General features: G+C 43.0%; 1 protein-coding gene across 10 annotated transcripts; it reads left to right on the top strand.

The window, feature by feature from the left end:
• On the top strand, nucleotides 1–27,893 carry LOC120527072 (integumentary mucin C.1-like). Of its 10 annotated transcripts, XM_039750114.1 has the most exons (7): nucleotides 76–272; nucleotides 763–814; nucleotides 2,653–2,733; nucleotides 2,830–2,900; nucleotides 5,000–5,044; nucleotides 10,397–10,623; nucleotides 25,647–27,729. In XM_039750114.1, exons 4-7 carry the CDS (start codon nucleotides 2,850–2,852, stop codon nucleotides 26,020–26,022), a joined length of 699 nt encoding a protein of 232 aa, XP_039606048.1. In that variant the 5' UTR covers nucleotides 76–272; nucleotides 763–814; nucleotides 2,653–2,733; nucleotides 2,830–2,849; the 3' UTR covers nucleotides 26,023–27,729. The 10 variants fall into 10 exon arrangements, 6 of the variants coding, with proteins under 6 accessions (XP_039606049.1, XP_039606048.1, XP_039606047.1 ...); XM_039750113.1 differs by lacking the exon at nucleotides 763–814 and having other exon boundaries at nucleotides 77–272; XR_005633270.1 differs by lacking the exons at nucleotides 763–814; nucleotides 5,000–5,044; nucleotides 10,397–10,623; nucleotides 25,647–27,729 and adding exons at nucleotides 17,547–17,591; nucleotides 24,603–24,838 and having other exon boundaries at nucleotides 1–272.
• The last annotated feature ends 67 nt before the right edge of the window (nucleotides 27,894–27,960 follow it).

Here is a 27,960-nt window from a genome sequence, read left to right on the forward strand (position 1 = left end):
CATGGATGGAGCACACAATAGTCCCTTCAAGTGTTTTTACGTGTGAACATGTTCAGTCCTGTAAGAAACACCTCCGCTCTGCAGCCCCGTTCATTAACTAAGGCACATGTAAACCTCCATCAGGCAAAAAGCCAAATCCTCAGAAAAGTAAATAAATAAAACAATTTATATACACCGAGACAGCAGGGCTGGAGCTGAAGGATCTTCTGTCAGCTCCCTCGACATTGCAGACGCGGAGCCCGAGGAGAAGAAGGAGGACTCCCTGCCTTGGGGTGAGTGGCTCTCCTGTCTTTCCATTTGATGCGAGTCCTGTGATCGGCGTCTCCTCAAAGTCAACGTTACATCAATATGGACGTGTCTTGTACTTTTGATGAAATGGGTCCTAGCGAAGTGGTCTGCTTATCTTGTATTTTTTCTCAGTTAATGTCTTATCTAAGGTATAAGGAATTTCATATCCATAACATATATCTATAATATAGTGCCTTTCATTTTTATCTATCTGTCTTTATAGATTGCCTTTCTATATATCTATTTTATAGTGCCTTTCACTTTTATCTTTCTATCTATCTCTCTATCTCTTATATAATTCATTTCCAATCTGTCTATAATCATTATCATGTATTATGCAAGCTCTGAGAATGTACTGTAATTTAATAATTTTATATGCTGTGTATCTATGTATCTATTTGTATGTGAATAAATGTATATACTGTATATCTATCTCTCTCTCTCTCTCTCTCTATCTATATATATATATAAAAGCCAAATACCACTGACTCACTCATCATGAGATCTCCTGAACCATGAGGACTTGGTAAGTGAAATTTGGCATGTAGGTTACCCTTGGCCCATAGGTGCTTGCTAAGAAAAGGTTTTGAAAATTTCGTGGTCCAAGCACGTTCTGTCTGTATGTCTGTCTGCTTTTCATGAGAGAATTACTTAACGGATTTAGATCTACAGTATAATTTACTTGAACATTCTGGCTGATTTTGTGACTTCTCTCATTACTCTAAGTACCAGAGTTCGCTTGCGGTACCAATGTATTTATGCAAATCCAAAAGAGTGGCTGTGGGCCAAGAGCGGGGGAGCGGGGCCTTCCTCACTCACTCACCAGCCTCTGTACGAGTCGCTTTACCTGGCGCCACGTGTTGGAGTGCACCTCACCTCTGCCTAGCTAGCGGTACCTGTTTGTTCAGCAGACATTATCATCTAGACATTGTTAAGCTTTCCTGTCAGAGCTGGACACCATCAGCTGCAGTGCCAATGTCTATTGACTTTTAAACATTGTCCTGTTCCATTACTATGTGGGCGCAGCCACGGGGTACAACTAGTAGGCTATATATATATATATATATATATATATATATATATATATATATATATATATAAAATGAGGCTCAGCCTAGTCATGCGCAGCAGGGCACCCCTCATATTAGGTTTGGTGTCTTGCTATTTGTTACAATTATTCACCTTTAGAATGACAAGGACAGCAGTTACCACCAGGTGGCGCCCTAAGCTGGTGTCCTTTGCCTCCACTGTATAATCAATGAAAGTGATGTTTGCTGTTTTCACTGTACTTTATATATGTGTGTGTGTGTATACAGAATACATATACATATATATATATATATATATATATACAAAATTCAACTGTAAATGATGTCACATAATATGATTTGGAGACCTGGCCACCAAGCTGCCTCCCCCAATTGGCCATTCCACAGCTGAGTCAGCTCTGAGCCAGCCAATCCAACGAAAGGACCCATCTACCCAATGATTCCTGCAAAACTCCATCAGGGATGACTTTACCTTAGGCAGGCACAACAACTTGGCAGGTGGGCAGTGGCACAAAGGGCCACATTTGAGTACTGAGAAGAGGAACAGAATAGGTGAGGGTTAGTAACAAATTCTAACTCTCATATTACTTATTTTTTAATGCCAATGACAGTTTGTACTGTTAATCAGCAGCTCTAGTCAGGGTGTGCTAAACTGAAGTCGTGAATCTTCAGCCAGGATTTGAAAGCTGAGACGGAAGGGGCATCTCTTATAGTAGCAGGCAGACCACTCCACAGTTTAGGGGCCCTGTGACTAAAAGCTCGACCCCCCCACTGTTATTTTATTAATCCTTGGAATCATAAGCAGACCGGCATCTTGAGATCTAAATATGCGCTCAGGTTTGTAAGTCATGATAAGTTCAGACAAGTAAGCCGGACCTCGGCCATTTAATGCTTTATATGTTAAAAGGAGGATTTTGACGTCTGCCCTAAATTTAACCGGGAGCCAATGTAAGGATTTAAGGACTGGAGTTATGTGTTCGTATTTTCTTGTTCTTATAATAATTCTTGCAGCAGCATTTTGTATTAACTGGAGGCTGAATAAAGAATAGTTTGAACAGCCAGTGAACACCGCATTGCAGTCATCAATCCTACTAGAAATAAATGCAGATGCTGAGCTCTTTAATAATCCCCACTCAGCTCAGGCTCAGAAGTGTGCAGTTTCGGTGTGTGCAACATGTAATTAATTAATATTAGCACCCGCTGTATGTTGTAACTGTCTTCACATGAGTGGGCTTTAAAGATTCCTTCAAGATTATTCACGCCTCTTTCTATTGGCTCTGCTAACCTTAAATTTCACTTGGCTCAACCTGCACAGGTAGACACAAGAACAGAAGCGGAGACGCGACACATTAGTGGATCAATCTGAATGCAGTTTCTCAATTCTTCCAAAGCCCAGGTAAATGCACGCTTCAACGTTTTTAAGTTCTTGAAACCGCCTTTGGTTTTTACAGTGCAGATGACTAACAGAGCATCCCTTCTTCTTGTCTTCCAGTTACCTTTCAAGTGTGCAGGATGAGGCCTTTGATAGCTTTCTTGGTATTTGTCAATTGTCTTCCAGACACGGTAAGAACACTGGCGGCATGACGGTGTGTTGTTGGGCACACAGGGTACACGTTTCACAGTTTGACTTACAGCTCCCAGGCACCACAAACTGCAACCTAACAGACAGACAGACAGATAGAGGGATGAAAGGCACTACATGATAGATAGATAGATAGATAGATAGATAGATAGATAGATAGATAGATAGATAGATAGATAGATAGATAGATAGATAGATAGATAGATAGATAGATATGAAAGGCACTACATGATAGATAGATAGATAGATAGATAGATAGATAGATATTTGTGTCCCAAATATTATAACAAATACCAACACCATCTGCCAACACCAAGTGCACACCAGAATTACAAAAAAGAAGACACCCTCTGACTTGGCTGAAGGTAAGCGCGATCCCCCCCATAGGTGCTACACAGGCATATCCCCATAGGCATGCAGGAGCCCCCGTAGTATTTTTTTAAACGTTTCTCTAAAAGTCCTCAATGCTGGTTTATTACAGACGATGGGCAGCATTATTCCTAATGAAACTTGGTTGCGTCATTTATTCTACGATCCATCGCTATCTCCAGTTGGACCAGGTGGTGTCCCATAACTGAGCCTGCCCTTTTTTAGTTAGCTTGTCAAATCGGTGGGCCTCACTTGAAGTGATGTTCCCAGCCCAACACACTTGAGTACAAATAATCACACTGGCGATTAAAGTTTTAGGATATGTGAAGGACAATAGCGCCCTCTTCAGGACTACTTCCAGTCTAAAGGGTTAGATTCTAGCTTCTGACAATCCTATCTGGATCTGTTAAGAACACTTATTTTGATACATTACTATTATTGTTATTATGACATAAGCCACCATATTTAGGGTTATGGCCTTGCTGACCGACTGATATGATAGGAACACTGGAGATCCGGACACTGAGCCATGAAAGTCCAGGACATTGGCTCTTTTTGACATAAACTACAGCTACTTTAGTGTGGTAGAGGGGGGCAATCGCCTGTGTATTGCTCACAGATGGCGCCTACGGTTACACCCTTCTAATATAATGGTGCCTCCACCAGGTCTACTCTCTACCAGCTGGGGTAAATCCTGTCTCCCCACATTAGTGCCTCTTTTTAGAAATGTCCATTACTGTCCTTATGTTTAGACTCATTGAGTAAGCTTAGTGAGTGAGGAATGAGTGAGGAAAGTCAATGATCCAACAGACAATAAGCACATGAAAAATCTGAACCCAAGAAAATGGATTTTTTTTAATACAATTACTCCTCCTCCTCCTTCTACTACTACTAATAATGGTAAGTTGCAAGAAAAAAAACCAAAACAAATAGAAATAGATAAGTATAAGAATGAATAAATGACAAACCAAAAACAGTAAATAAGAATAAACGGAAATGCCCTTAAATAACAGAGTAATAGAACAAGTGGAGTTGTTATTCATGGATTTGTTTTCAAGTCCCTAATGATAAGTCTGATGCTACAGTTAAATGGCCAGAGAGGAAGAAGAAGAAGAAGAAGAAGAAATAAGAAACAGTCAAATTGAAAGAAGCTGTCATCGTCTCAGGTGTTACAGCCTTGAACCCTAAAAGTGCCATCTCCAGGTCTACACCACACCTGATGGGGTACATCCTGGCTGCCCGTGGCCTCACCTCTCCATGTGTTTCTAAGACATTTTCATGATTCTGTACATATTTAGGACAGGGTACAATCTGGGGTGGGTATATTGGCCTGGATGGAGCCTATCCTGGCAACACCGGAGGTGCACTTGACACACACACACACACTGAAGCCCACCTGGCACTGACCCACCGACACTCACTGGACCGATTGAGACTCCCCAGTCAGTCTGACAAGCACACGTCGAGGGGTGTGAGGGGAGAGCGGAGCAGCCACTCAGACATGGGGAGGACATGCACACTTCACACAGGTCGTGCAGACCTGAGAGCAGAATTTGAACAGTTGACTTTGTGATTGCTATTATTACGTCTGTTATGATTATTTTTATTGTTACTATGTCTGTTATTATTATAATTTTATCATTTTTGTTGTTATTGTTCTTGTTAAATTCTCATAATGGATGACTAACAGCTTGTTTAAAATGTTTTTAAGATTTGCAGGCCTCACCAACGAGTCATTCGCTCTGGTAGCCATGAAGTAAGCTTTTTCTTAAGAACTTCTTTCTCTTATTAGTGTTTATTAATTGTTGTATTTCTACATGTGTTACCTTTTAACTAATTTAGGCTGTTGCTTCGGCTCCCCTTGATGTCAATGATCAGATCAGATGCACTTCTTATTTCATTGTATTATGTACGTTACTGCCGTTAGTAGACACCGGTGTGTCTTACCCTTTTGATAAGAGATCACAGTCAATGTAATCCAAGAATGACAAATGTAGAGAAAGCGTGAGTATTTAAAATGGTGCAGCGAACCCCTTTGTTAGTGTCGAGGCCACACGTACCCTCAGAATGACATCCCAGATGGTGACAGAGAAACCTTTGGGCCTGATTTAGCTCTAATGTACAGAGCTCACTGACGGCTGTAGGGCTCATGCAGGACCAGCGCGTGGCACAGTGTCACATGAGGCGAAGAGCATTTCTGCCTTCCCTGAACCGTACGAGTTGATACAATAAAACCACACAGATATTCGCATTGCTATGCAGGCTTCACAATGCAGCAACAAACAATAAATCAATAAATATCTGAATAAAATATAAAACAATAAAACACAAAAGTAGGCATTAAAATCATTAAAATTCCAATGTCTGATGTGAAACTCGCCCCGCCTGACTGTCTTTCTTCGTTTCAAACACCATCCTACAAACTAAAAGGCTCGGTGCAGACTTACTCTTTACAGACATCACCTTAAACAGATTCCATAAATCATCAGCATGTACACAATGAGATATACAGTACTGTACATGTGTGCCAACCTCTTATAAATGGTGGGCAGTGGAGAGGCTACAACATGTAGATTCTCATCCAGCAATAATAATAAAAGTTAATGATCCTCAAACTGGCATAGGAGACAGAGATGTGGAAAAGTAAAACGAAACAGGATGGCGACTGCAGACTTTAAAGGCGCTGGTAAAGATGGCGCTAATTTAAAGTATAAGCGTTACCTGCATTGTGAGGGAGTGTCAGTTGCGGCACTATGGCCATGTTGTGTTATACCCCAGAGGCCATCAGGCTCACTGTTGAGGACCCGAGCGGCTGGACCAGCCAAGGGGATGCCCACCCAACACCTGGTGGACATTCCCAGAGGGTGGGACTGGATCAGTACAAGACTTACTATGAACTCCTCGTTTGTGCGGGGGCAATGGTAAGACCCGCTCCCATATCAAGGCCTACCCGCGCCTCTGGGCGGCTCTGGTGGCAGACACAATAATGACAGACAAGTCAAAAGCAGAACTCTTTTGTTTTGTGTGCATCAGACCTCTTAGAGAAGATGGCAGTGACCACCTGAAGTTATTGAAGGATCCCCAAAAGAGGCACATGACCTGCATGGTGAGGGAGCGCCAGTTACAGCACTACGGCCATGTGGCACGATTCCCCAAGGGTGGTCCGGCTTGCAGGACCCTCATAATTGTAACACCTGGCTATGGCAGATAGAGGGTCATTTGCAGAGGGTGAGGCTGTACTGCGTGTGTCTGCCTATGCCAAGCAGGATCCCAAGCTGTTTTGTCATGTGATGGGTATAGCAATGTGCTGTACCTGTGCCTGCTCCCCAACCTGACCTGACCCGATCTCCCATATGGGCTTAGTTTAGGGTTTGCGTTCAAACTCCATAAATCCTGTCAGCAGATGTTCAGCACCCTCAATGACTGACCTTGATGATTCTGCTCTTCACATTTGCTCCTTCCCCAGCCACGCTAAAAAGGTTCTCCATAGCTGGAAAAACTGAAGCTATGCATTGGATAATAATATTGCATTATGTACATACATTAGCAAAGGTCTGGTAAAGAGGAATCATGGGTAAATGTTAGAGATAATCATTATAGTTCAATTTCATTGAATTTTGATGGTATTTGTCTAGTAAGTTTAGTTCAATGGCTTAAATTATTACAGTTTATGGAGCTGTAAAGAATTTAATAGTACTGTCACCATCACTGTAAGCTTCCATTTCTGCTGATGGTTTAGAGCGGAGAGAGCACATTGCCGCACCCACCACATGACAAACCACTTCAGGATCCCAGATTAGTGCAGCCACAGCACCCCACTAGTTTAGATGGAATAGGACAGCATGAGTTTTTTTTTTTTTTTGTTATGGTGGCTAGAGTGCCAATTCTGCCACCAGTCCCCTGATTTTTCCCTTCAGGTTGGAGGGCCCACATACAGGGCTGGATGCAGATTAACGGCTGATGGTTTAAATACTGATAAACATCTTATTCCATTATTGATCTTGTTACTCCTCAGAAAACACGTATTTAAAATGGTGAAGGGAACACCAAGCGAAGGCCCTTTGTTAGTGCCAAGGTCACACGTACCCTCAGAATGACATCCTAGACAGTGAAAGAGAAACTTCTGGGCCTGATTTAGCTCTGATGGACACAGCTTAACGTTAGCCAGCTCATGCAGGACCAGCATGTGGCATAACGTCACTTGAGGCAAACAGCATTTCTGCCGCCCCTGAACCGCACGAGCTGATACAATAAATCATTATGGTTTGTGGAGCTGCAAAAATGTAATAGTGCTGTCACCGTCACTGTAAGCTTCCATTTCTGCTGATGGTTTAGACAGGAGAGAGCCCATTGCTGCACCCACCACATGACAAACCACCTCCCCAGTGCAGCCGCAGCACCCCACTAATTCAGATGGAATGGGACAGCAGGAGGGTTTTTTTTATAATGGCTGGAGTGCCAATTCTGCTACCAGCCCCCTGGTTTTTCCCTTCAGGTTGGAGGGCCCACATGCAGGACTGGATGCAGATTAACGGCTAATAAGCTTAAATACTGATAAATATCTTATTCCATTATTGATCTTGTTATTCCTCAGACATGATGTCACTCTTCACTTGTGGCATTTTTACAGAAACGTGAAATGGACAAAAATGTCTTACGTCTTATGCGTTTTCAAAAATGTCACACCTCAAATGCGGAACTTTTTAAGAACGACGATTCCACTTCAAGCATGTTTGAGCACTTGCCAGAATGGCCTGACCAATTCACAGAAGTTATTCTTGTTTATAAAGTCACATCTGTCCGATAAATACATTTTTAATCATTTTTCAGATCCAGGATAGGCATCGGTGAAACGAACGCCAATACGAAGGACTGTCACGCGGCTTCGAGATGCACATGCGCCATTTTAATTCGGATGCTCACAGTGTGCTGCAGACTGCTGTGAATTGCCTCATGTCAAATTTGAAAACTTTTACAAAGAAAATATTTCTCACCATATAAATAAGGCAGTAGATGTATGTGTAATTCTTTGGGTTTCTAACAAACCTTTTTGTATTACTATTTCTTAATCTTATATGAAAATGCTGTCCTTACTAAAGAAGAGCCCTTCATTGCCTCATGCCACGTGCCAGTCAGAAGCTTATGGTTGACACTGCTGCAGAACACCGGTATCTATCGACATATGTCCTACACCGTCCGATCATTCTTATGTCTGAGCGGATATCTATCTTATATCTCAACCGACAACCAATCGAACATTCATTCAACGGCTCTAGCAGGCGTATTTTCCCACACCACATGTATCTGACACGCCAACTGACTGAGCTGCTAGCTGTACAAGGGTACAGTACATACAGTATCTAATTTATAATACAGAAACGGACTTCATGTTAAACAGATATGGTACAGATATACTGTATGTATGTACTTTTTACTGTTATATTATACTATAGATTCTGGCACTTCAATCAATCACATCGGTTGTCTATCAGCGGCTAAGCGACTTTCTCTCTCCTCAGAGGTTTCGTTTTGCTGATGTGCTTGTGTCGCTTATGTATTAGCGGCTAAGCGAGTTTTTCTTTCCTTGGCGGTTTCATTTTGCCGACATGTTCGCCTCCGTTGCCTGTTATCGGCTAAGCGAGTTTCTCTCTCTTCGAAGGTTTCGTTTTACCGATGTGCTCGCATTTCTTGTGAATTACCAGCTAATTCCCTTTTGCCAGGAGTTTCACTTTCAGCTTCATGCTGTAGCCTCGCACTTCCGGGCCGGCTGGACAGACAGACACACACACACACTTCCATGTGTAGACATTTATAAATAAGATCTTAATGTGTGCTTTCCCAGTGCCCTGTGTAACATTTTGATACCAGCCTCATATCATATCATAAAAAGGTAGCAACGGATGTCACACATAAAATAGCCGCAGTGAGAAACTCTCACATGAACTGGCGAATCTCACACCAAATCAGTGACCAAATCGAACAACAAGGTGATGTCTCCATCGGATCAGTAAAACAAATCCTGACATAATATGCCAAACTGATTAGGACCCATTGAGTAAATCCAACAACTTATTTAGATAACGAAATAAAGATGGTAAGTGACGGATGCCCTAGCCAGCATGGTCTGGGTTGGCACCCACAGAGACATTCAGGCTACTTTAAACTTCCAGTGCGTATCAAAATGCTGTGCTCAGTTGTGTGACCGATGAGGTGGTCCGCACTGGGACCCTTTCCAGAGTAGGATGTTTTTTCTAATTCTAACCTGTTCCCAGTTTTGCTTTATGTTTTTTTTTATTTTTCTCTCTCTTCTGAATACTTCATGAGTGATTTTCCTTCTTTTTCAGTTCAATTATTTCATAAGGCAGCCAGTGCCATGTATGTCGTACCCAAGACCACCTCCAGGATTTGCTCCTGTCTATTTTGGAGTGCAAAGACCTGTCTTCAGATTGCCATTACTTCCCCGATTACTTCCCCGATTACTTCCAAGACCACGTCCAGTGCCCCCACCACAAATACCAACGACAACAACCACAACACCAACTACAACAACCACAACGACTACAACGACTACAACCACACCGACTACAACAACCACAACCACACCAACTACAACAACCACACCGACTACAACGACTACACCAACCACAACAACCACCTTGTCATCTACAACTGCAGGGATAACACCTTCTACACATTCAGCCACAACGTCACCAAGAGGAGACAACCTTAAAGTTTTGACCTAAAAAATCACCTATCCCATTGAGAGGTTGCACATCATATTTGCATGAATTCTATCTGTCATTTATACACAAGCTCCACTCCTACTGCACATTAACCTGGCGGTCTCCATCCCTCTCCACCTCCTCGACTCCGCATTTCTCCATGGTTCTGACCCAAGCACTGGTTTCAGCACCTTCGCCAATTCCTCCTCTTTTCACCATCTCCTTCTGCCACTCCACCACCACGAGGAAACAATGTCCATGTGGCAGATTAACAGATTAAATGCTCAGATTATCTTGGGTAGGCATTTTTTCTAAAATATTAGGAAAGAATATTTCTAAAGAGTTTGATTGTCCTGCTTGTCATTGACTCCTTTTCTCTTTTATAGTCAATTTACTTCGTGGGACAGCCAGAATATTTCATACCAATGATGCCTTACCCACAGCCCAGATTTGACCATGAAACACTCGGAGTCAACATACTCCTGCCCAAATTGCCTCTGTTTCCCAAACCAGCTCCGATGCCACAACCTGCAATGCCTTCGAAGCCACCGGCATTGACATCTATGCCGCCTAAAACAACAACAACAAAGATCAAACCCCCTCTGACGTCCACATCTTTGCCAACATCAACTCTAAGTCGTGCCTCATTGCCAGTGCGTAGCTCAACATATTCGTCTTCATCAGCTGTAACAACGTCGACAACAATTAAAACAACAACACCAGTGAAGACCACAACTTTAACTACAACCACAACGAGAACCACAACACCAACTACAACACCAAACACCACAACAACACCAACTACAACACCAACTACAACCACAATACCAACTACAACTACAACCACTATAACAACAACCACCACTATACCGACTCCATCTTCTGTTTCACAGACTGATGTACCTACAACAGAAGAATCCCAGAGAGGAGATAACTTACAAGCTGCAGTTTAACAAAATCTTGCAGTTCTGACCGTGGTATCAACTTCCTCCATGTCTGCTGCAGTAACTCCACGTTCAGCTGCTGCAACTCTTACTCTTACAATGGTTGGCACCAAATTCAATGACCAAGTGTTGATCAAGTCACCTAAAAGTTCAGTTTTAACAAAACCTCACTATTTTGTTTGCTAGACCAGCACCACCTGCACACACTGCACTAAGTCCCTCCTCGACTGCTGCATTAGCTCCAAATCAATCCACTACACCATAGTTAACCACTGCTGTTCACCTGCTGCACTCTCCACCATCGCTTGCTGCGCCAACTGCTACATCAAATTGATCATCAGCTCCTCCATTATAATAATCTCTCTTCATCTGCTGCACCATCTTCATCTCAATTGCTGCATAAACCCCTTCACAGACAGCAGCATAAACTCCATCCAGACATGACGTACCAGCTTCATCTGCTGCGTCTCCATTTTAAGCTGCTTCAGCTCCAACTGCTCCATCTTCTTCATCCTTTGTCTCATCATCAGCAGCTTCCTTCACGTCAACTTGTTCTACAACTGTGGGTACAACCTCACCTTCAAGTACTGCTCCATGACAGCATCTACTCACCATCTCCTGTCGCACAATCAATCTGAAATTCTACAATTGCACAGTTTCTGCATGTAGACGCTTAACTGGTCCACTGTGACAAATGCTTGATATGTCAAATGGCCATTTAGAGATATGACTGCACAATTTTAAAGATCTCTTTGACATCTTCTGTTGTGACAAACATCTTGGATAAGGAATGCTGCCATATGTATGCAAGATATTATTAAAAGTCCTGAACTTGGATGGTCCAAGGCATTTGCCTGTCCTCTCTCTTTGAATTAATGTCACATTTTTTTTTGCTTATTTTGGGTTCAAATCACACATCTGGTAAATTGATTCTGTGAAATTTCCATGTCCTCCCTGTGTCTCTATGGGCTTTCCTACTGACATCCCTCTAGAAGTTCAGGTTAGGAAAACTGGGGATTGCAAATAGGCCATGACTGTGTGCATGAATGGGCCCGGCAATGGAGTGGCTCCTTGTTCAAGCCTGGTAAGTACAATAAAAACTACCACATTGAGAACAACGACAACAACCACAACACCGACTACACTGACTACGACAACCACAACAGCCACCTTATCAACTACAACTCCATGGATGACACCATCTACTGATTCAGCCCCGACGTCACCAAGAGGAGACAACCTTAAAGATCTGACGTAAAAAATCAACTATCCCATTTAGGGGTTGCATATCATATTTGTGTATTGTATTTGTAATGTAATTCTATCTGTAATTTATGGTCTCCATCCTTCGCCACCTCCTCGACTCCACATTTCTCCCTGTGTCTCTATGGGCTTTACTACTGACATCCCTCAAGAAATGTATGTGCATGAATGTGCCCAGCAATGGAATGGCTCCTTGTTCAAGCCTAGTAACTGCGTAGTGCCCAGTGCTGCTGCATCCCAAGTAACCCTAAATTGTATTAAATGTGTTTAAGAATGTTAAAATATTAAAATCATGTGGTCCAGTGGTTAGAGCTCATGGCTTCATTGTCTTGGGCTCAAATCCAGACCCAGTTACTCTCTGTGCAAAGCTTGCATGATCTCCTCATGTCTCCATGGGTCGTTCTCTGACATCACCAAAGCAATGCAGGTTACGTTAATGGATTACACCAAACTGGCCCAGTGGTGAACTGGTGGGCAGCCCACTGCTGGTTTCTGTCCTGCCCATTACTGTCTGCAGAGGCTTTGGCACAAGTTTGGAAGCTGGTTTGAAAATGTGTTGTAAGAGATGCCCGACAGCTCAACCTGGTCAGAACGCCCCTGATATGGAAGGATGGGGGGAGGCAGCTTTTTTAGGACACTGCCTCCCCCCAAGAGGCTAGATGGTGGCTCCCCCAGAGTGTAGTGGTAAACCATTTTAAAGTCCATTCCTTCCTTTTAAAGATCCTAGAGTACAATGGGAAAAGGATCTCTCACTCAACATCTCAGGAAAGGAGTGGAAGGTATCCAAGCTCAGAATTCACTCGAGCTCCATATGTGTAAAGCATTCAATTATTCAACTTCAAATCTTTTATCGAGCACATCTGTCTCGTTTGAAATTGTCCAAGATGTTTCCAGGGAGAGAATCCACCTGTGAACGTTGCAATCGAGCCTCAGCTTCACTGGGCCACATGTCTTGGACAGTGTGTATCAAATGAACAACATGTTGGACAAAAATCTTTAAATGTCTATCAGACAGTCTTGATGCCTCAACCCCTCCTAATCCATTAGCAGCTGCGTGTGTTGGGCTACCAAAGGGGCGCTTAGTGGAGAAGAACTAACAAACTGGAATGGCCTTTACTTCACTATTGGCACGTAGACTTGTTTTGATCAACTGGAAGAATCCTAACTCACTTCTGTTAAGTCAGCGGGTAACTGGTGTTATATTCTATTTGAAACTGGAAAAAATCAAATTCTCACTAAGAGGATCTGTGCAGAACTATTAAAACCTGGCAGGTCCTAATCAATAACATTTTAGAATAAGTATTTATATTGGGGTGGGGGGAGACTCTTCCTCTCTATACTGCTCTTAACAGTTTTGCTCTGGTTGTTGGCCTTCCTCTCTTTCTCCAGGGATTATGTTGATTTGATTTTAGTTTTGTTAAGTTTGACTTCATTGTATGGAATGTTATATGTTTTGAATTTAGATTCAAATAAATGCTTAATTTATACAGAAATCTTACAAAAGGTTACTTGCAATTATCAACACAATTCTTTTTCATTCTCTTTCTTCTCCTCCACTTATCCTAGAAGAGCTCTGTCTGTCCTCCACACCCGACTCCAACTCTCCTGCATGGGGTCAAGCAGCTTTCATTTATCTTAGACCCGGGAGTACTTCTGGTGTCGGGGACTACAAAGGAGGGATCACGTATCACAGCAGCACCCATGGAACCCAACAAGGCTGCCCTAAGGAACTCCACTTCCCAGCATACCTTGCAGGTGTTTGCACCCAGGGTGGCTGCCACTTAACGTGTTGGGTTGGCATATAGACCTGCCCTGTTCTTTGCAACCCACTGGCCTCCCAGCTAGTTAAGAGATCATGCCGTCCATCACGATGTATACATTGCATTTTTCTTTTTTTTTAAATTGGATTTTATTATTTTATTAAAATCAAATAACATTCCATATGAATAAGTCAAGTTTTACAAAACTAGGTTCAAAACAAATCAATGAAGGTTGCTAGGAGAACAGTGGAGGCAGAGAGAAGGAAAAGAGGACTGTTATGTGCAGAGCAGAGAAAAGCAAGGTGTGCCGTGTGACAACTTGTGTCCTGCCTGTCTGTGTCAGGGTTACAGCAGGAGCTGTACGTGCCCCGGTGGTCCACAATATACGTACTGTATATATACAGTGAATTATATATATTCAGATATATGTCTCCAACAATCCATTCATTTCTATTCCTGGTTATGTAGAATAGGGTCATGGGGAAGCTGGAAACAATCCCAGCAATGATTGTGTGGTGCAAGGCAGGGACAGTCCCAGGATGGAGTGCCAGTTCTTGGTGACTGTCTGCACGCTTTACACTCCTGGATTTGGAATTCAAGGTACTGTATTGGCTTGCCATTTTTGTAGGCTCCCCTGCAGCTGGCACTGAAGCTGCTGAATATGACCTGCCAGCTCATACTGCTGCTAGTTTTGTACGGATGCCATCCCTGGCTGATGTGAGTCAGCACTGTTCCTCACATAGCCCTCCCTTTGAGTGGTCTGCTTTCCCAGTGACCACTTCCAAGTTCTTGTGACAATGCATATGCTCTTCAAAGGAGTGGTGTGCATTTCTGTTGCGGGTGTGTAGCTGGTGTTGAGTGCAGGGAGCAGCAGGGATGTTGAGTGCTGTTAGGTGGCACAGTAGGGGTCTTTATTTGTGGCCGGACGGACCTCCTTGTGTGCCCACTGTCTCTTAGCGGTTTCCCTTCCCAAACTGACACTTCAACTGTTGTTCCAAGTTCATAAGAGCCCAGCAAGTCCACTTTTGGGGTGTCTGTGGTGCTCCTATCTTTGGCCACTAATTCCATCCATTCATCCATTATCCAACCCACTATATCCCAAACTACAGGGTCACGGTGGTCTGCCGGAGCTAATCTCAGCCAACACAGGGCGCAAGGCAGGAAACAAACCCCGGGCAGGGTGCCAGCCCACCGCAGGGTGCACACACATACACACACCCACACTATGGACAATTTAGGATCGCCAGTGCACCTAACCTGCATGTCTTTGGACTGTGGGAGGAAACCCACGCAGACACAGGGAGAACATGCAATTTCCATGCAGGGTGGACCCGGGAAGAGAACCCAGGACTCCTAACTGCGAGGCAGCGGCGCTACCCACTGTGCCGCCCACTTTTTCCACTCAATAAAATTGATTTCTATGGAAATACAGCAAGACTTGTTATTTAAGGAGTGATCAACCCAGATGTGACATGTGGGAAAAAAAAAACACACGGCCGGAAATGTGGCTTAGCTTTGTGTCGTCTTTGAGGTGATTAGCTTCATCTCGCAATGACTTTCATCAGTCCAGACACACAGATGCTGAGCTCTTTAATAATCCCCACTCAGCTCAGGCTCAGAAGTGTGCAGTTTTGGTGTGTGCAACATGTAATTAATTAATATTAGCGCCCGCTGTATGTTGTAACTGTCTTCACATGAGTGGGCTTTAAAGATTCCTTCGAGATTATTCACGCCTCTTTCTATTGGCTCTGCTAACCTTAAATTTCACTCGGCTCAACCTGCACAGGTAGACACAAGAACAGAAGCGGAGACGCGACACATTAGTGGATCAATCTGAATGCAGTTTCTCAATTCTTCCAAAGCCCAGGTAAATGCACGCTTCAACGTTTTTAAGTTCTTGAAACCGCCTTTGGTTTTTATAGTGCAGACGACTAACAGCGCATCCCTTATTCTTGTCTTCCAGTTACCTTTCAAGTGTGCAGGATGAGGCCTTTGATAGCTTTCTTGGTATTTGTCAATTGCCTTCCAGACACGGTAAGAACACTGGCGGCATGACGGTGTGTTGTTGGGCACGCAGGGTACACGTTTTACAGTCTGACTTACACACCTGACAGACAGACAGATAGAAATAAAAGGCACTATTTAATAGAGAGATAAATAGAGGGATGAAAGGAGGTATATAATAGATAGACAGACAGACAGACAGACAGATCAAAGGCACTATATATAATAGATAGATATAAAATGCACTATATGATTGATAGATAGATGAAAGGCACTATATGATAGAGGGATTAAAGGTGCTATATAACAGATAGATAGATAGATAGATAGATAGATAGATAGATAGATAGATAGATAGATATGAAAGGCGCTATATAATGGATAGATAGATAGAACTTTGCGTCCCAAATATTATAACAAATAACAAGAGCATCTGCCAACACCAAGTGCATACCAGAATTACAAAAAAGAAGAACCCCTCTGACTTGGCTCGCCTGTGTATCGCTCACCGATGGCGCCTACAGTTACAGCCTTCTAATATAATGGTGCCTCGTCCAGGTCTACTCTCTACCAGCTGGGGTAAATCCTGTCTCCCCACATTAGTGCCTGTAAAAGAGTGTTTAGAAAGTTTCATTATTGTCTTTACGTTTAGACTTATTGAGTAAGCTTAGTGAGTGAGGAAAGTCGATGATCCCACAGACAATAAGCATATGAAAAATTTGAACCCAAGAAAATTGATTTTATTAATACAATTCCTCCTCCTCCTCCTCCTCCTCCTACTACTAATAATAAAAGTAAGTTGCAAGAAAAACCAAAACAAATAGAAACAGATAAGTATAAGAATGAATAAATGACAAACCAAAAACAGTAAATAAGAATAAATGGAAGTGCCCTTAAATAACAGAGTAATAGAACAAGTGGAGTTGTTATCCATGGATTTGTTTTCAAGTCCCTAATGATAAGTCTGATGCTACAGTTAGAAGGCCAGAGAGGAAGAAGAAACAGTCAAATTGAAAGAAGCTGTCATCGTCTTAGGTGTTACAGCCTTGAACCCTAAAAGTGCCATCTCCAGGTCTACACCACACCTGATGGGGTACATCCTGGCTGCCCGTGGCCTCACCTCTCCATGTGTTTCTAAGACATTTTCATGATTCTGTACATAGGGTACAATCTGGGGTGGGTATATTGGCCTGGATGGAGCCTATCCTGGCAACACCGGAGGTGCACTTGACACACAAACACACTGAAGCCCACCTGGCACTGACCCACCGACACTCACCTGACCCACCGACACTCCCCAGTCAGTCTGACAAGCACACATCGAGGGGTGTGAGGGGAGAGCGGAGCAGCCACTCAGACATGGGGAGGACATGCAGACTCCACACAGACGACAACTGAGAGCAGAATTTGAACAGTAGACTTTGTGATTGCTATTATTATGTCTGTTATGATTACTTTTATTGTTACTATGTCTGTTATTATTATAATTTTATCATTTGTTGTTGTTATTATTCTTGTTAAACTCTCATAATGGATGACTAACAGCTTGTTTAAAATGTTTTTAGATTTGCAGGCCTCAACAACGAGTCATTCGCTCTAGTAGCCATGAAGTAAGCTTTTTCTTAAGAACTTCTTTCTCTTATTAGTGTTTGTTTATTTATTGTTGTATTTCTACATGTGTTGCCTTTTAACTAATTTAGGCTGTTGCTTCGGCCCCCCTTGATGTCAATGATCAGATCAGATGCACTTCTTATTTCATTGTATTATGTACGTTACTGCCGTTATTAGACACCGGTGTGTCTTACCCTTTTGATAAGAGATCACAGTCAATGTAATCTAAGAATGACAAATGTAGAGAAAGCGTGAGTATTTGAAGTGGTGCAGCGAACCCCTTTGTTAGTGTCGAGGCCACACGTACCCTCAGAATGACATCCCAGATGGTGACAGAGAAACCTTTGGGCCTGATTTAGCTCTGATGTACAGAGCTCACTGACGGCTGTAGGGCTCATGCAGGACCGGCGCGTGGCACAGTGTCACATGAGGCGAAGAGCATTTCCGCCGCCCCTGAACCGTACGAGCTGATACAATAACACCACACAGATATTTGTATTGCTATGCAGGCTTCACAGTGCAGCAACAAACAATAAATCAATATTTGAAAAAATATAAAACAATAAAACACAAAAGTAGGCATTAAAATCATTAAAATTCTAATTTTTGATGTGAAACTCGCCCCGCCTGACTTTCTTTTTTCGTTTCAAACACCGTCCTACAAACTAAAAGGCTCGGTGCAGACTTACTCTTTACAGACATCACCTTAAACAGATCCCATAAATGAGCAGAATTTTACAAAATGGCACCATCAGCATGTAGACAATGAGATATACAGTACTGTACATGTGTGTCAAACTGTCATAAACGGCGGCAGTGGAGAGGCTACAACATGTAGATTCTCATCCAGCAATAATAATAAAAGTTAATGATCCTCAAACTGGCATAGGAGACAGAGATGTGGAAAAGTAAAATGAAACAGGATGGTGACTGCAGGCTTTAAAGGCGCTGGTAAAGATGGCGTTAATTTAAAGTGTAAGGGTTACCCGCATTGTGAAGGAGGGTCAGTTGCGGCACTATGGCCATGTCGTGTTATTCCCCAGTGGTCATCAGGCTCACTGTTGAGAACCCGAGCAGCTGGACCAGGCCAAGGGGATGCCCACCCAACACCTGGTGGTCATTTCCAGAGGGTGGGACCGGACCAGTACAAGACTTACTATGAACTCCTCGTTTGTGAGGGGGAAATGGTAAGACCCGCTCCCATATCAAGGCCTACCCGCACCTCTAGGAGGCTCTGTGGGCAGCCACAATAATGACAGACAAGTCAAAAGCAGATCTCTTGTTTGTGTGCTATTCAAAAGTAAGAGCATCAGACCTCCTAGAGAAGATGGCAGTGACCACCTGCAGTTATTGATCCCCAAAAGAGGCACATGACCTGCATGGTGAGGGAGCGCCAGTTACAGCACTACGGCCATGTGGCACGATTCCCCGAGGGTGGTCCAGTTTGCAGGACCCTCATTATTGTAACACCTGGTCATGGCAGATAGAGGGTCATTTGCAGAGGGTGAGACTGGACTGCGTATGTCTGCCTATGCCAAGCAGGATCCCAAGCTGTTTTGTTGTGTGGTGGGTGTAGCAATGCGCTGTACCAGTGCCCGCTCCCCAACCTGACCTGACCCGACCTCCCATATGGACTTATTTTAAGGTTAAGGTTATTTTAACTCCATAAATCCTGTCTGCAGATGTTCAGCACCCTCAATGACTGACCTTGATGATTCTGCTCTTCACATTTGCTCCTTCCTCTGCCACGCTAAAAAGGTTCTCCATAGCTGGAAAAACTGAAGCTATGCATTGGATAATAATATTGCATTATGTACATACATTAGCAAATGTCTGGTAAAGAGGAATCATGGGTAAATGTTAGAGATAATCATTATAGTTCAATTTCATTGAATTTTGATGGTATTTGTCTAGTAAGTTTAGTTCAATGGCTTAAATTATTACAATTTATGGAGCTGTAAAGAATTTAATAGTGCTGTCACCATCACTGTAAGCTTCCATTTCTGCCGATGGTTTAGACAGTAGAGAGCACATTGCCGCACCCACCACATGACAAACCACTTCAGGATCCCAGATTAGGATCCCAGTGCAGCCACAGCACCCCGCTAGTTCAGATGGGATGGGACAGCATGAGGGTTTTTTTTTGTTATGGTGGCTAGAGTGCCAATTCTGCCACCAGTCCCCTGATTTTTCCCTTCAGGTTGGAGGGCCCACATACAGGGCTGGATGCAGATTAATGGCTGATGGTTTAAATACTGATAAACATCTTATTCCATTATTGATCTTGTTACTCCTCAGAAAACACGTATTTAAAATGGTGAAGGGAACACCAAGCGAAGGCCCTTTGTTAGTGCCGAGGTCACACGTACCCTCAGAATGACATCCTAGACAGTAAAAGAGAAACCTTTGGGCCTGATTTAGCTCTGATGTACACAGCTTAACATCAGCCAGCTCATTGATGGCTGTACGGCTCATGCAGGACCAGCTTGTGGCATAATGGCACCTGAGGCAAAGAGCATTTCTGCCGCCCCTGAACTGCACAAGCTGATTCAATAAATCATTACGGCTTGTGGAGCTGCAAAGAATTTAATAGTGCTGTCACCATCCCGGTAAGCTTCCATTTCTGCTGATGGTTTAGAGCGTAGAGAGCACATTGCCGCACCCACCACATGACAAACCACTTCAGGATCCCAGATTAGGACCCCAGTGCAGCCACAGCACCCCACTAGTTCTGATGGGATGGGACAGCATGAAGGTTTTTTTTTTTTATGGTGGCTGGAGTGCCAATTCTGCCACCAGCCCCCTGGTTTTTCCCTTCAGGTTGGAGAGCCCACATGCAGGACTGGATGCAGATTAATGGCTGATGGCATAAATACAGTGGAACCTCGGGTCACGAACGTCTCTGAACACGTACAAATCAGGTTACAACCAAAACGTTCGCCAAGCTTTTGCATCTGTTCAGACCACACACTCGGGGGACGAACAAGCCAGTTTCCCTTCCGGTTCGTACGCGCCGGTGATTTCTGCACGTGTTCAGTCTCTCCCTGTACATTGTACTTGGTCAGACGTGTGCGCATGCAAGGTTAGTTTTCTTGTTTATGGTTAGTTTTTGTATAAATTAAGGAGTTTTCAAATTTTCATTTTTTTCCCTGTGCTTAAAACTCATTTTAAAAAAAAAAAGTGTTTACAGCGAGCGATTCGTAAGGCTGTAGCGTGAACTCTTGCGATGTTAGTTTTCTCTGTTCGAGGTTTTCTTAGTGTTATTCAATGTTTTTACATTTAGTTTATTATTACACTGTGCATTCTCTGGTATAAATAACTATTTTTGTTCTTTAAAATCTTTAAAAAATATATATTTACATACAGTTCGCACGGTCTGGAACAGATTAATTGTATTTACATACAATCATATGGGGGAAATCAGTTCAGGTCAAGACCAAATCGAGTCTTGGAACGAATTACGGTCGTGACCCGAGGTTCCACTGTACTGATAAATATCTTATTCCATTATTGATCTTGTTATTCCTCAGACGTGATGCCACTCTTCATTTGTGACATTTTTACAGAAACGTGAAATGGACAGAAATGTCTTACGTCTAATGCGTTTTCCAAAATGTTACACCTCAAATGCAGAACTTCATTAATTTGTATTCATTTTTCAGATCCAGGATAGGCATCGGTGAAACGAACGGCAATACGATGGACTGTCATGTGGCTTCAAGATGCACATGCGCCATTTTAATTTGGATGCTCACAGTGTGCTGCAGACTGCTGTGAATTGCCTCATGTCAAATTTGAAAACTTTTAAAAAGAAAATATTTCTCACCATATAAATAAGGCAGTAGATGTGTGTGTAATTCTTTGGGTTTCTAACAAACCTTTTTGTATTGTTATTTCTTAATGTTACATGAAAATGGTGTCCTTACTAAAGAAGAGCCCCTCATTGCCTCACCCCACCCCTCGCCAGTCAGGAGCTTATGGTTGACACTGCTGCGGTCCAACTAGAATAGAACACCGGTATCTGTCGACGTATGTCCTACACCGTCCGATCATTCTTATGTCTGAGGGCCGTAGCGGATCTCTATCTTATATCTAACCCGACGACCAATCAAACATTCGTTCAACGGCTCTAGCAGGCGTATTTTCCCACACCACATGTATCTGACACGCCAACTGACTGAGCTGCTAGCTGTACAAGGGTACAGTACATGTATCTAATTTATAATACAGAAACGGACTTAGTGTTAAACAGATATGGTACAGACATACTGTATGTACTTTTTAATGTTATACTATACTAGCTGTGTGAGCCCGGGCTCCTAGAAACCATGGATTCTGGCACTTCAATCAATCACATCAGTTGTCTATCAGCGGCTAAGCGAGTTTTTCTTTCCTTGGCGGTTTCATTTTGCCGACGTGCTCACCACCGTTGTCTACTAGCGGCTAAGCGAGTTTCTCTCTCTTTGAAAGTTTCATTTTACCGACGTGCTCGCGTTGTAGCGAGTTCGTCTTAAAGTAAGATGAGGAGCCCAGCACACATGCAAATCTCCTAATCTTAGGGAAAAACTAATTCTATCGGGAATGGAATCAGACAGGACCTTAGCTCCAATTTGATCCCCTTAGATAGAGATGTCCTTTATGTGTTTAAAAAAGGAAATAACAACCCCAACAATTAAGTTAATTCACCAAACAAGAATATACATGATAAGGAACCAAACAAAACTATAAACAACCTTAAACCAATCCTACCCGAATCCGGAACAAATAAACAAATACTAGTTAATATGACCACCCCCATGAACCCCTCTATAATGCACTCTGCAGAAAACGGTGAAACAGCAAATGGAAAAAAAAAACAAAAAAAGAAATTTGACCATTTACAGACAGCACAAAAATATTTACAATACATACATACATATCCTTATACAGTATATAATTTGATGCTATCCGTATGTATGGTGTTCGCGTCAATACCTCGACTCAATACAAGTTAGAACCATGCAATGGGACTCTGCCTCTGTAGTCAGAACATCACGTGGCACACGCGGACGCAGTATTGCATGATTGGCTAAGAATGTTCGAATGCTTCAGTGACGCTGGATGGCCGAGTATAGTAAGTTGGTGTTGCTTCGAGCAGATAACAGTTCGGTTGGTTTTTGGTGGGGCGTACTTTCCAGGACTAACATCGTCAACTGACTTAAACCCTTCAATAGCTCCGGAACCGTAATTTAGAACGTATCGCCATTTGCTTGGTACGATGAAATCTATCTTTGGACAGTTCGGTTATGGCATCCGTCCTTCTGACATCTATTGGCAAACTGAGTGATGACGGCTGGATATTAACAACGGTCATTGTTTAAATTTTAGCCAATCTCAGATCTAAAATGACCACACCAACATAATTATCACTCCGACTCTAAATATGGTTTGATTTAAAAATTAGTTTGCCGGAAAAAATCAAATGAGGTGCGGCGAAGAGCTGAGTTCACGTCTCGCAGCCCCGTTTAAATAGAAAGCTCTTCATTACATCGGCCGAAAAGGTCAATTTAGAGCACAAATCAGTGCCATGATAACAAAATCATTTCAAGGACTTAAAAAAACAAACAATTCTTTGCAGGCAAAGTATGGACTTCACAAACAGAATTTGTAGCCGATTTGATCAGCTCCCAGTCGATGGTACAAATATAAATTAGACATACACGCTCCCCACTCGTTCCCCAGTCCCTTTTATATCGACTTTGTCTTAGCTTTGTTCCAACCGTCCTTGGAAGTCCGCCAATAAATCCAGCGTACTAGCCAAAGTATCCCACTGACTCGTTATATATAAAAGAAGCGATCTCACCAGCTTGGCTACGACTCTTTTATTGAATGTTGAAGTCCGCCTCACCAGGGTGTATTGGTGTTAGCGTCCATCCATGGCAGACACCAGCATCAAAAATACAAGGCAAAGCCGTGTGCTCCGAAGACCATTCCTGGTTAGCCAGCACTCTCTTTTTTCCGTGCACCAGAACCATTCTTGTTACGGAGCCTTATTTGCTTTACTGAGAGCTTCCTTGCTAATCCAAATTCCCAGCTCTTTCTTAAACAATCCTTCTATTTTAAAATGTGTGCCTCCTTCCCTTTTTAAGTTGGTTCTTCCTCTTATCACATACACCAGTACGTTTAGGCAAGGACCCAAAGGCATGGTTTGGCCCCCTGCTCACCCTAAAACAGATATCCTCCAAGACAATCATTCCCTCGGACATCTATTCAGAAGGAGCAAGCGGTAGAAACAGAATAAAAGTGCATAAAATATGTAGCAACCGTTACATAGTCGCTTGTGTATTAGCAGCTAAGCGACTTTCTCTTTTCCCAGGAGTTTCACGTTGGTGACAGAGTCACTTTCTTTCAGCTTCATGCTGTAGCCTCGCACTTCCAGGCCGGACAGACAGACACACACACAGACACACACACACACACTTCCATGCGTAGACATTTATAAATAAGATGTTAATGTGTGCTTTCCCGCTGTCCTGTGTAACATTTTGATACCAGCCTCATATCATATCATAAAAAGGTAGCAACGGATGTCACACATAAAATGGCCGCAGTGAGAAACTCTCACATGAACTGGCGAATCTCACGCCAAATCAATGACCAAATCGAACAACAAGGTGATGTCTCCATCGGATCAGTAAAACAAATCCTGACATAATATGCCAAACTGATCAGGACCCATTGAGTAAATCCCACAACTTATTTAAATAACGAAATAAAGATGGCAAGTGATAGATGCCCTAGCCAGCATGGTCTGGGGTGGCACCCACAGAGACATTCAGGCTACTTTAAACTTCCAGTGCGTATCAAAATGCTGTGCTCAGTTGTGTGACCGATGAGGTGGTCCACACTGTGACCCTTTCCAGAGAAGGACGGTTTTTCTAATTCTAACCTGTTCCTAGTTTTGTTTATGTTTTTTTTTTATTTTCCTCTCTCTTCTGAATACTTCATGAGTGATTTTCCTTCTTTTTCAGTTCAATTATTTCATAAGGCAGCCAGTGCCGTGTATGTCGTACCCAAGACCACCTCCAGGATTTGCTCCTGTCTATTTTGGAGTGCAAAGACCTGTCATCAGATTGCCATTACTTCCCCGATTACTTGCCCGATTACTTCCAAGACCACATCCAGTGCCCCCACCACAAATACCAACGACAACAACCACAACACCAACAACCAGAACCACACCGACTACAACAACCACAACCACACCGACTACAACAACCACACCGACTACAACAACCACACCGACTACAACAACCACACCGACTACAACAACCACACCAACTACAACAACCACAACCACACCGACTACAACGACTACGCCAACCACAACAACCACCTTGTCATCTACAACTGCAGGGATAACACCTTCTACACATTCAGCCCCAACGTCGCCAAGAGGAGACAACCTTAAAGTTTTGACCTAAAAAATCACCTTTCCTGTTTAGAGGTTGCACATCATATTTGCATGAATTTTATCTGTCATTTATACACAAGCTCCACTCCTACTGCACATTAACCTGGTGGTCTCCATCCATCTCCACCTCCTCGACTCCGCATTTCTCCACGATTCTGACCCAAGCACTGGTTTCAGCACCTTCGCCAATTCTTCCTCTTTTCACCATCTCCTTCTGCCACTCCACCACCACGAGGAAACAATGTCCATGTGGCAGATTAACAGATTAAATGCTCAGATATCTTGGGTAGGCATTTTTTCTAAAATATTAGGAAAGAATATTTCTAAAGAGTTTGATTGTCCTGCTTGTCATTGACTCCTTTTCTCTTTTATAGTCAATTTACTTCGTGGGACAGCCAGAATATTTCATACCAATGATGCCTTACCCACAACCCAGATTTGACCATGAAACACTCGGAGTCAACATACTCCTGCCCAAACTGCCTCTGTTTCCCAAACCAGCTCCAAAGCCACAACCTGCAATGCCTTCGAAGCCACCGGTGTTGACATCTATGCCGCCTAAAACAACAACAACAAAGATCAAACCCCCTCTGACGTCCACATCTATGCCAACATCTACTTCAAAAGTGGTGTCAACATCAACTCTAAGTCGTGCCTCATCGCCAGTGCGTAGCTCAAAATATTCGTCTTCATCAGCTGTAACAACGTCGACAACAATTAAAACTACAACACCAGTGAAGACCACAACTTTAACTACAACCACAACGAGAACCACAACACCAACAACGGCTACATCAACTGCACAGACTACCAAAACAATCACAAAACCCACAACCCCAACTACAACAACCACAAGACCAATTACAACTACAACCACCAACCACAACCACAACATCAACTACAACACCAACTACAACTACAACCACTATAACAACAACCACCACTACACCGACTCCATCTTCTGTTTCACAGACTGATGTACCTACAACAGAAGAATCCCCGAGAGGAGATAACTTACAAGCTGCAGTTTAACAAAATCTTGCAGTTCTGACCGTGGTATCAACTTCCTCCATGTCTGCTGCAGTAACTCCACGTTCAGCTGCTGTAACTCTTACTCCTACAATGGTTGGCACCAAATTCAATGACCAAGTGTTGATCAAGTCACCTAAAAGTTCATTTTTAACAAAACCTCACTATTTTGTTTGCTAGACCAGCACCACCTGCACACACTGCACTAAGTCCCTCCTCGACTGCTGCATTAGCTCCAAATCGATCCACTACACCATAGTTAACCACTGCCGTTCACCTGCTGCACTCTCCACCATCGCTTGCTGTGCCATCCGCTACATCAAATTGATCATCAGCTCCTCCATTATAATAATCTCTCTTCACCTGCTGCACCATCTTCATCTCAATTGCTGCACAAACCCCTTCACAGACAGCAACATAAACTCCATCCAGACATGACGTACCAAATTCATCTGCATCCTCTGTATTAAAGTCTGCTGCGTCTCCATTTTAAGCTGCTTCAGCTCCAACTGCTCCATCTTCTTCATCCTTTGTCTCATCATCAACAGCTTCCTTCACGTCAACTTCTTCTACAACTGTGGGTACAACCTCACCTTCAAGTACTGCTCCATGACAGCATCTACTCACCATCTCCTGTCACACAATCAATCTGATATTCTACAATTGCACAGTTTCTGCATGTAGACGCTAAACTGGTCCACTGTGACAAATGCTTGATATGTGAAATGGCCATTTAGAGATATAACTGCACAATTTTAAAGATCTCTTTGACATCTTCTGTTGGGACAAACACCTTGCATAAGGAATGCTGCCATATGTATGCATGATATTATTAAAAGTTCTGAAATTGGATGGTCCAAGGCATTTGCCTGTCCTCTCTCTTTGAATTAATGTCACATTTTTTTTGCTTATTTTGGGTTCAAATCACACATCTGGTAAATTGATTCTGTGAAATTTCCATGTCCTCCCTGTGTCTCTATGGGCTTTCCTACTGACATCCCTCTATGTGGAAGTGCAGGTTATGAAAACTGGGGATTCCAAATAGGCCATGACTGTGTGCATGAATGGGCTCGGCAATGGAGTGGCTCCTTGTTCAAGCCTGGTAACTACAATAAAAACTACCACATTGAGAACAACGACAACAACCACAACACCGACTACAACAACCACAACAGCCACCTTATCAACTACAACTCCAGGGATGACACCATCTACTATTCAGCTCCAACATCACCAAGAGGAGACAACCTTAAGGTTTTGACCTAAAAAATCAACTATCCCATTTAGGGGTTGCATATCATATTTGTGTATTGTATTTGTAATGTAATTCTATCTGTAATTTATGGTCTCCATCCTTCTCCACCTCCTCGACTCCGTATTTCTCCCTGTGTCTCTATGGGCTTTCCTACTGACATCCCTCAAGAAATGTATGTGCATGAATGTGCCCAGCAATGGAGTGGCTCCTTGTTCAAGCCTGGTAACTGCGTAGTGCCCAGCGCTGCTGCATCCCAAGTAACCCTAAATTGTATTAAATGTGTTTAAGAATGTTAAAATATTAAAATCATGTGGTCCAGTGGTTAGAGCTCATGGCTTCATTGTCTTGGGCTCAAATCCAGACCCAGTTACTCTCTGTGCAGAGCTTGCATGATCTCCTCATGTCTCCATGGGTCATTCTCTGACATCACCAAAGACATGCAGGTTACGTTAATGGATTACACCAAACTGGCCCAGTGGTGAACTGGTGGGCAGCCCACTGCTGGTTTCTGTCCTGCCCATTACTGTCTGCAGAGGCTTTGGCACAGGTTTGGAAGCTGGTTTGAAAATGTGTTGTAAGAGATGCCCGACAGCTCAACCTGGCCGGGACGCCCCTGATATGGAAGGATGGG

The sequence above is a fragment of the Polypterus senegalus genome, chromosome 4 (genome assembly GCF_016835505.1).
Source record: "Polypterus senegalus isolate Bchr_013 chromosome 4, ASM1683550v1, whole genome shotgun sequence".
Classification (NCBI taxonomy): Eukaryota; Metazoa; Chordata; class Cladistia; order Polypteriformes; family Polypteridae; genus Polypterus; species Polypterus senegalus.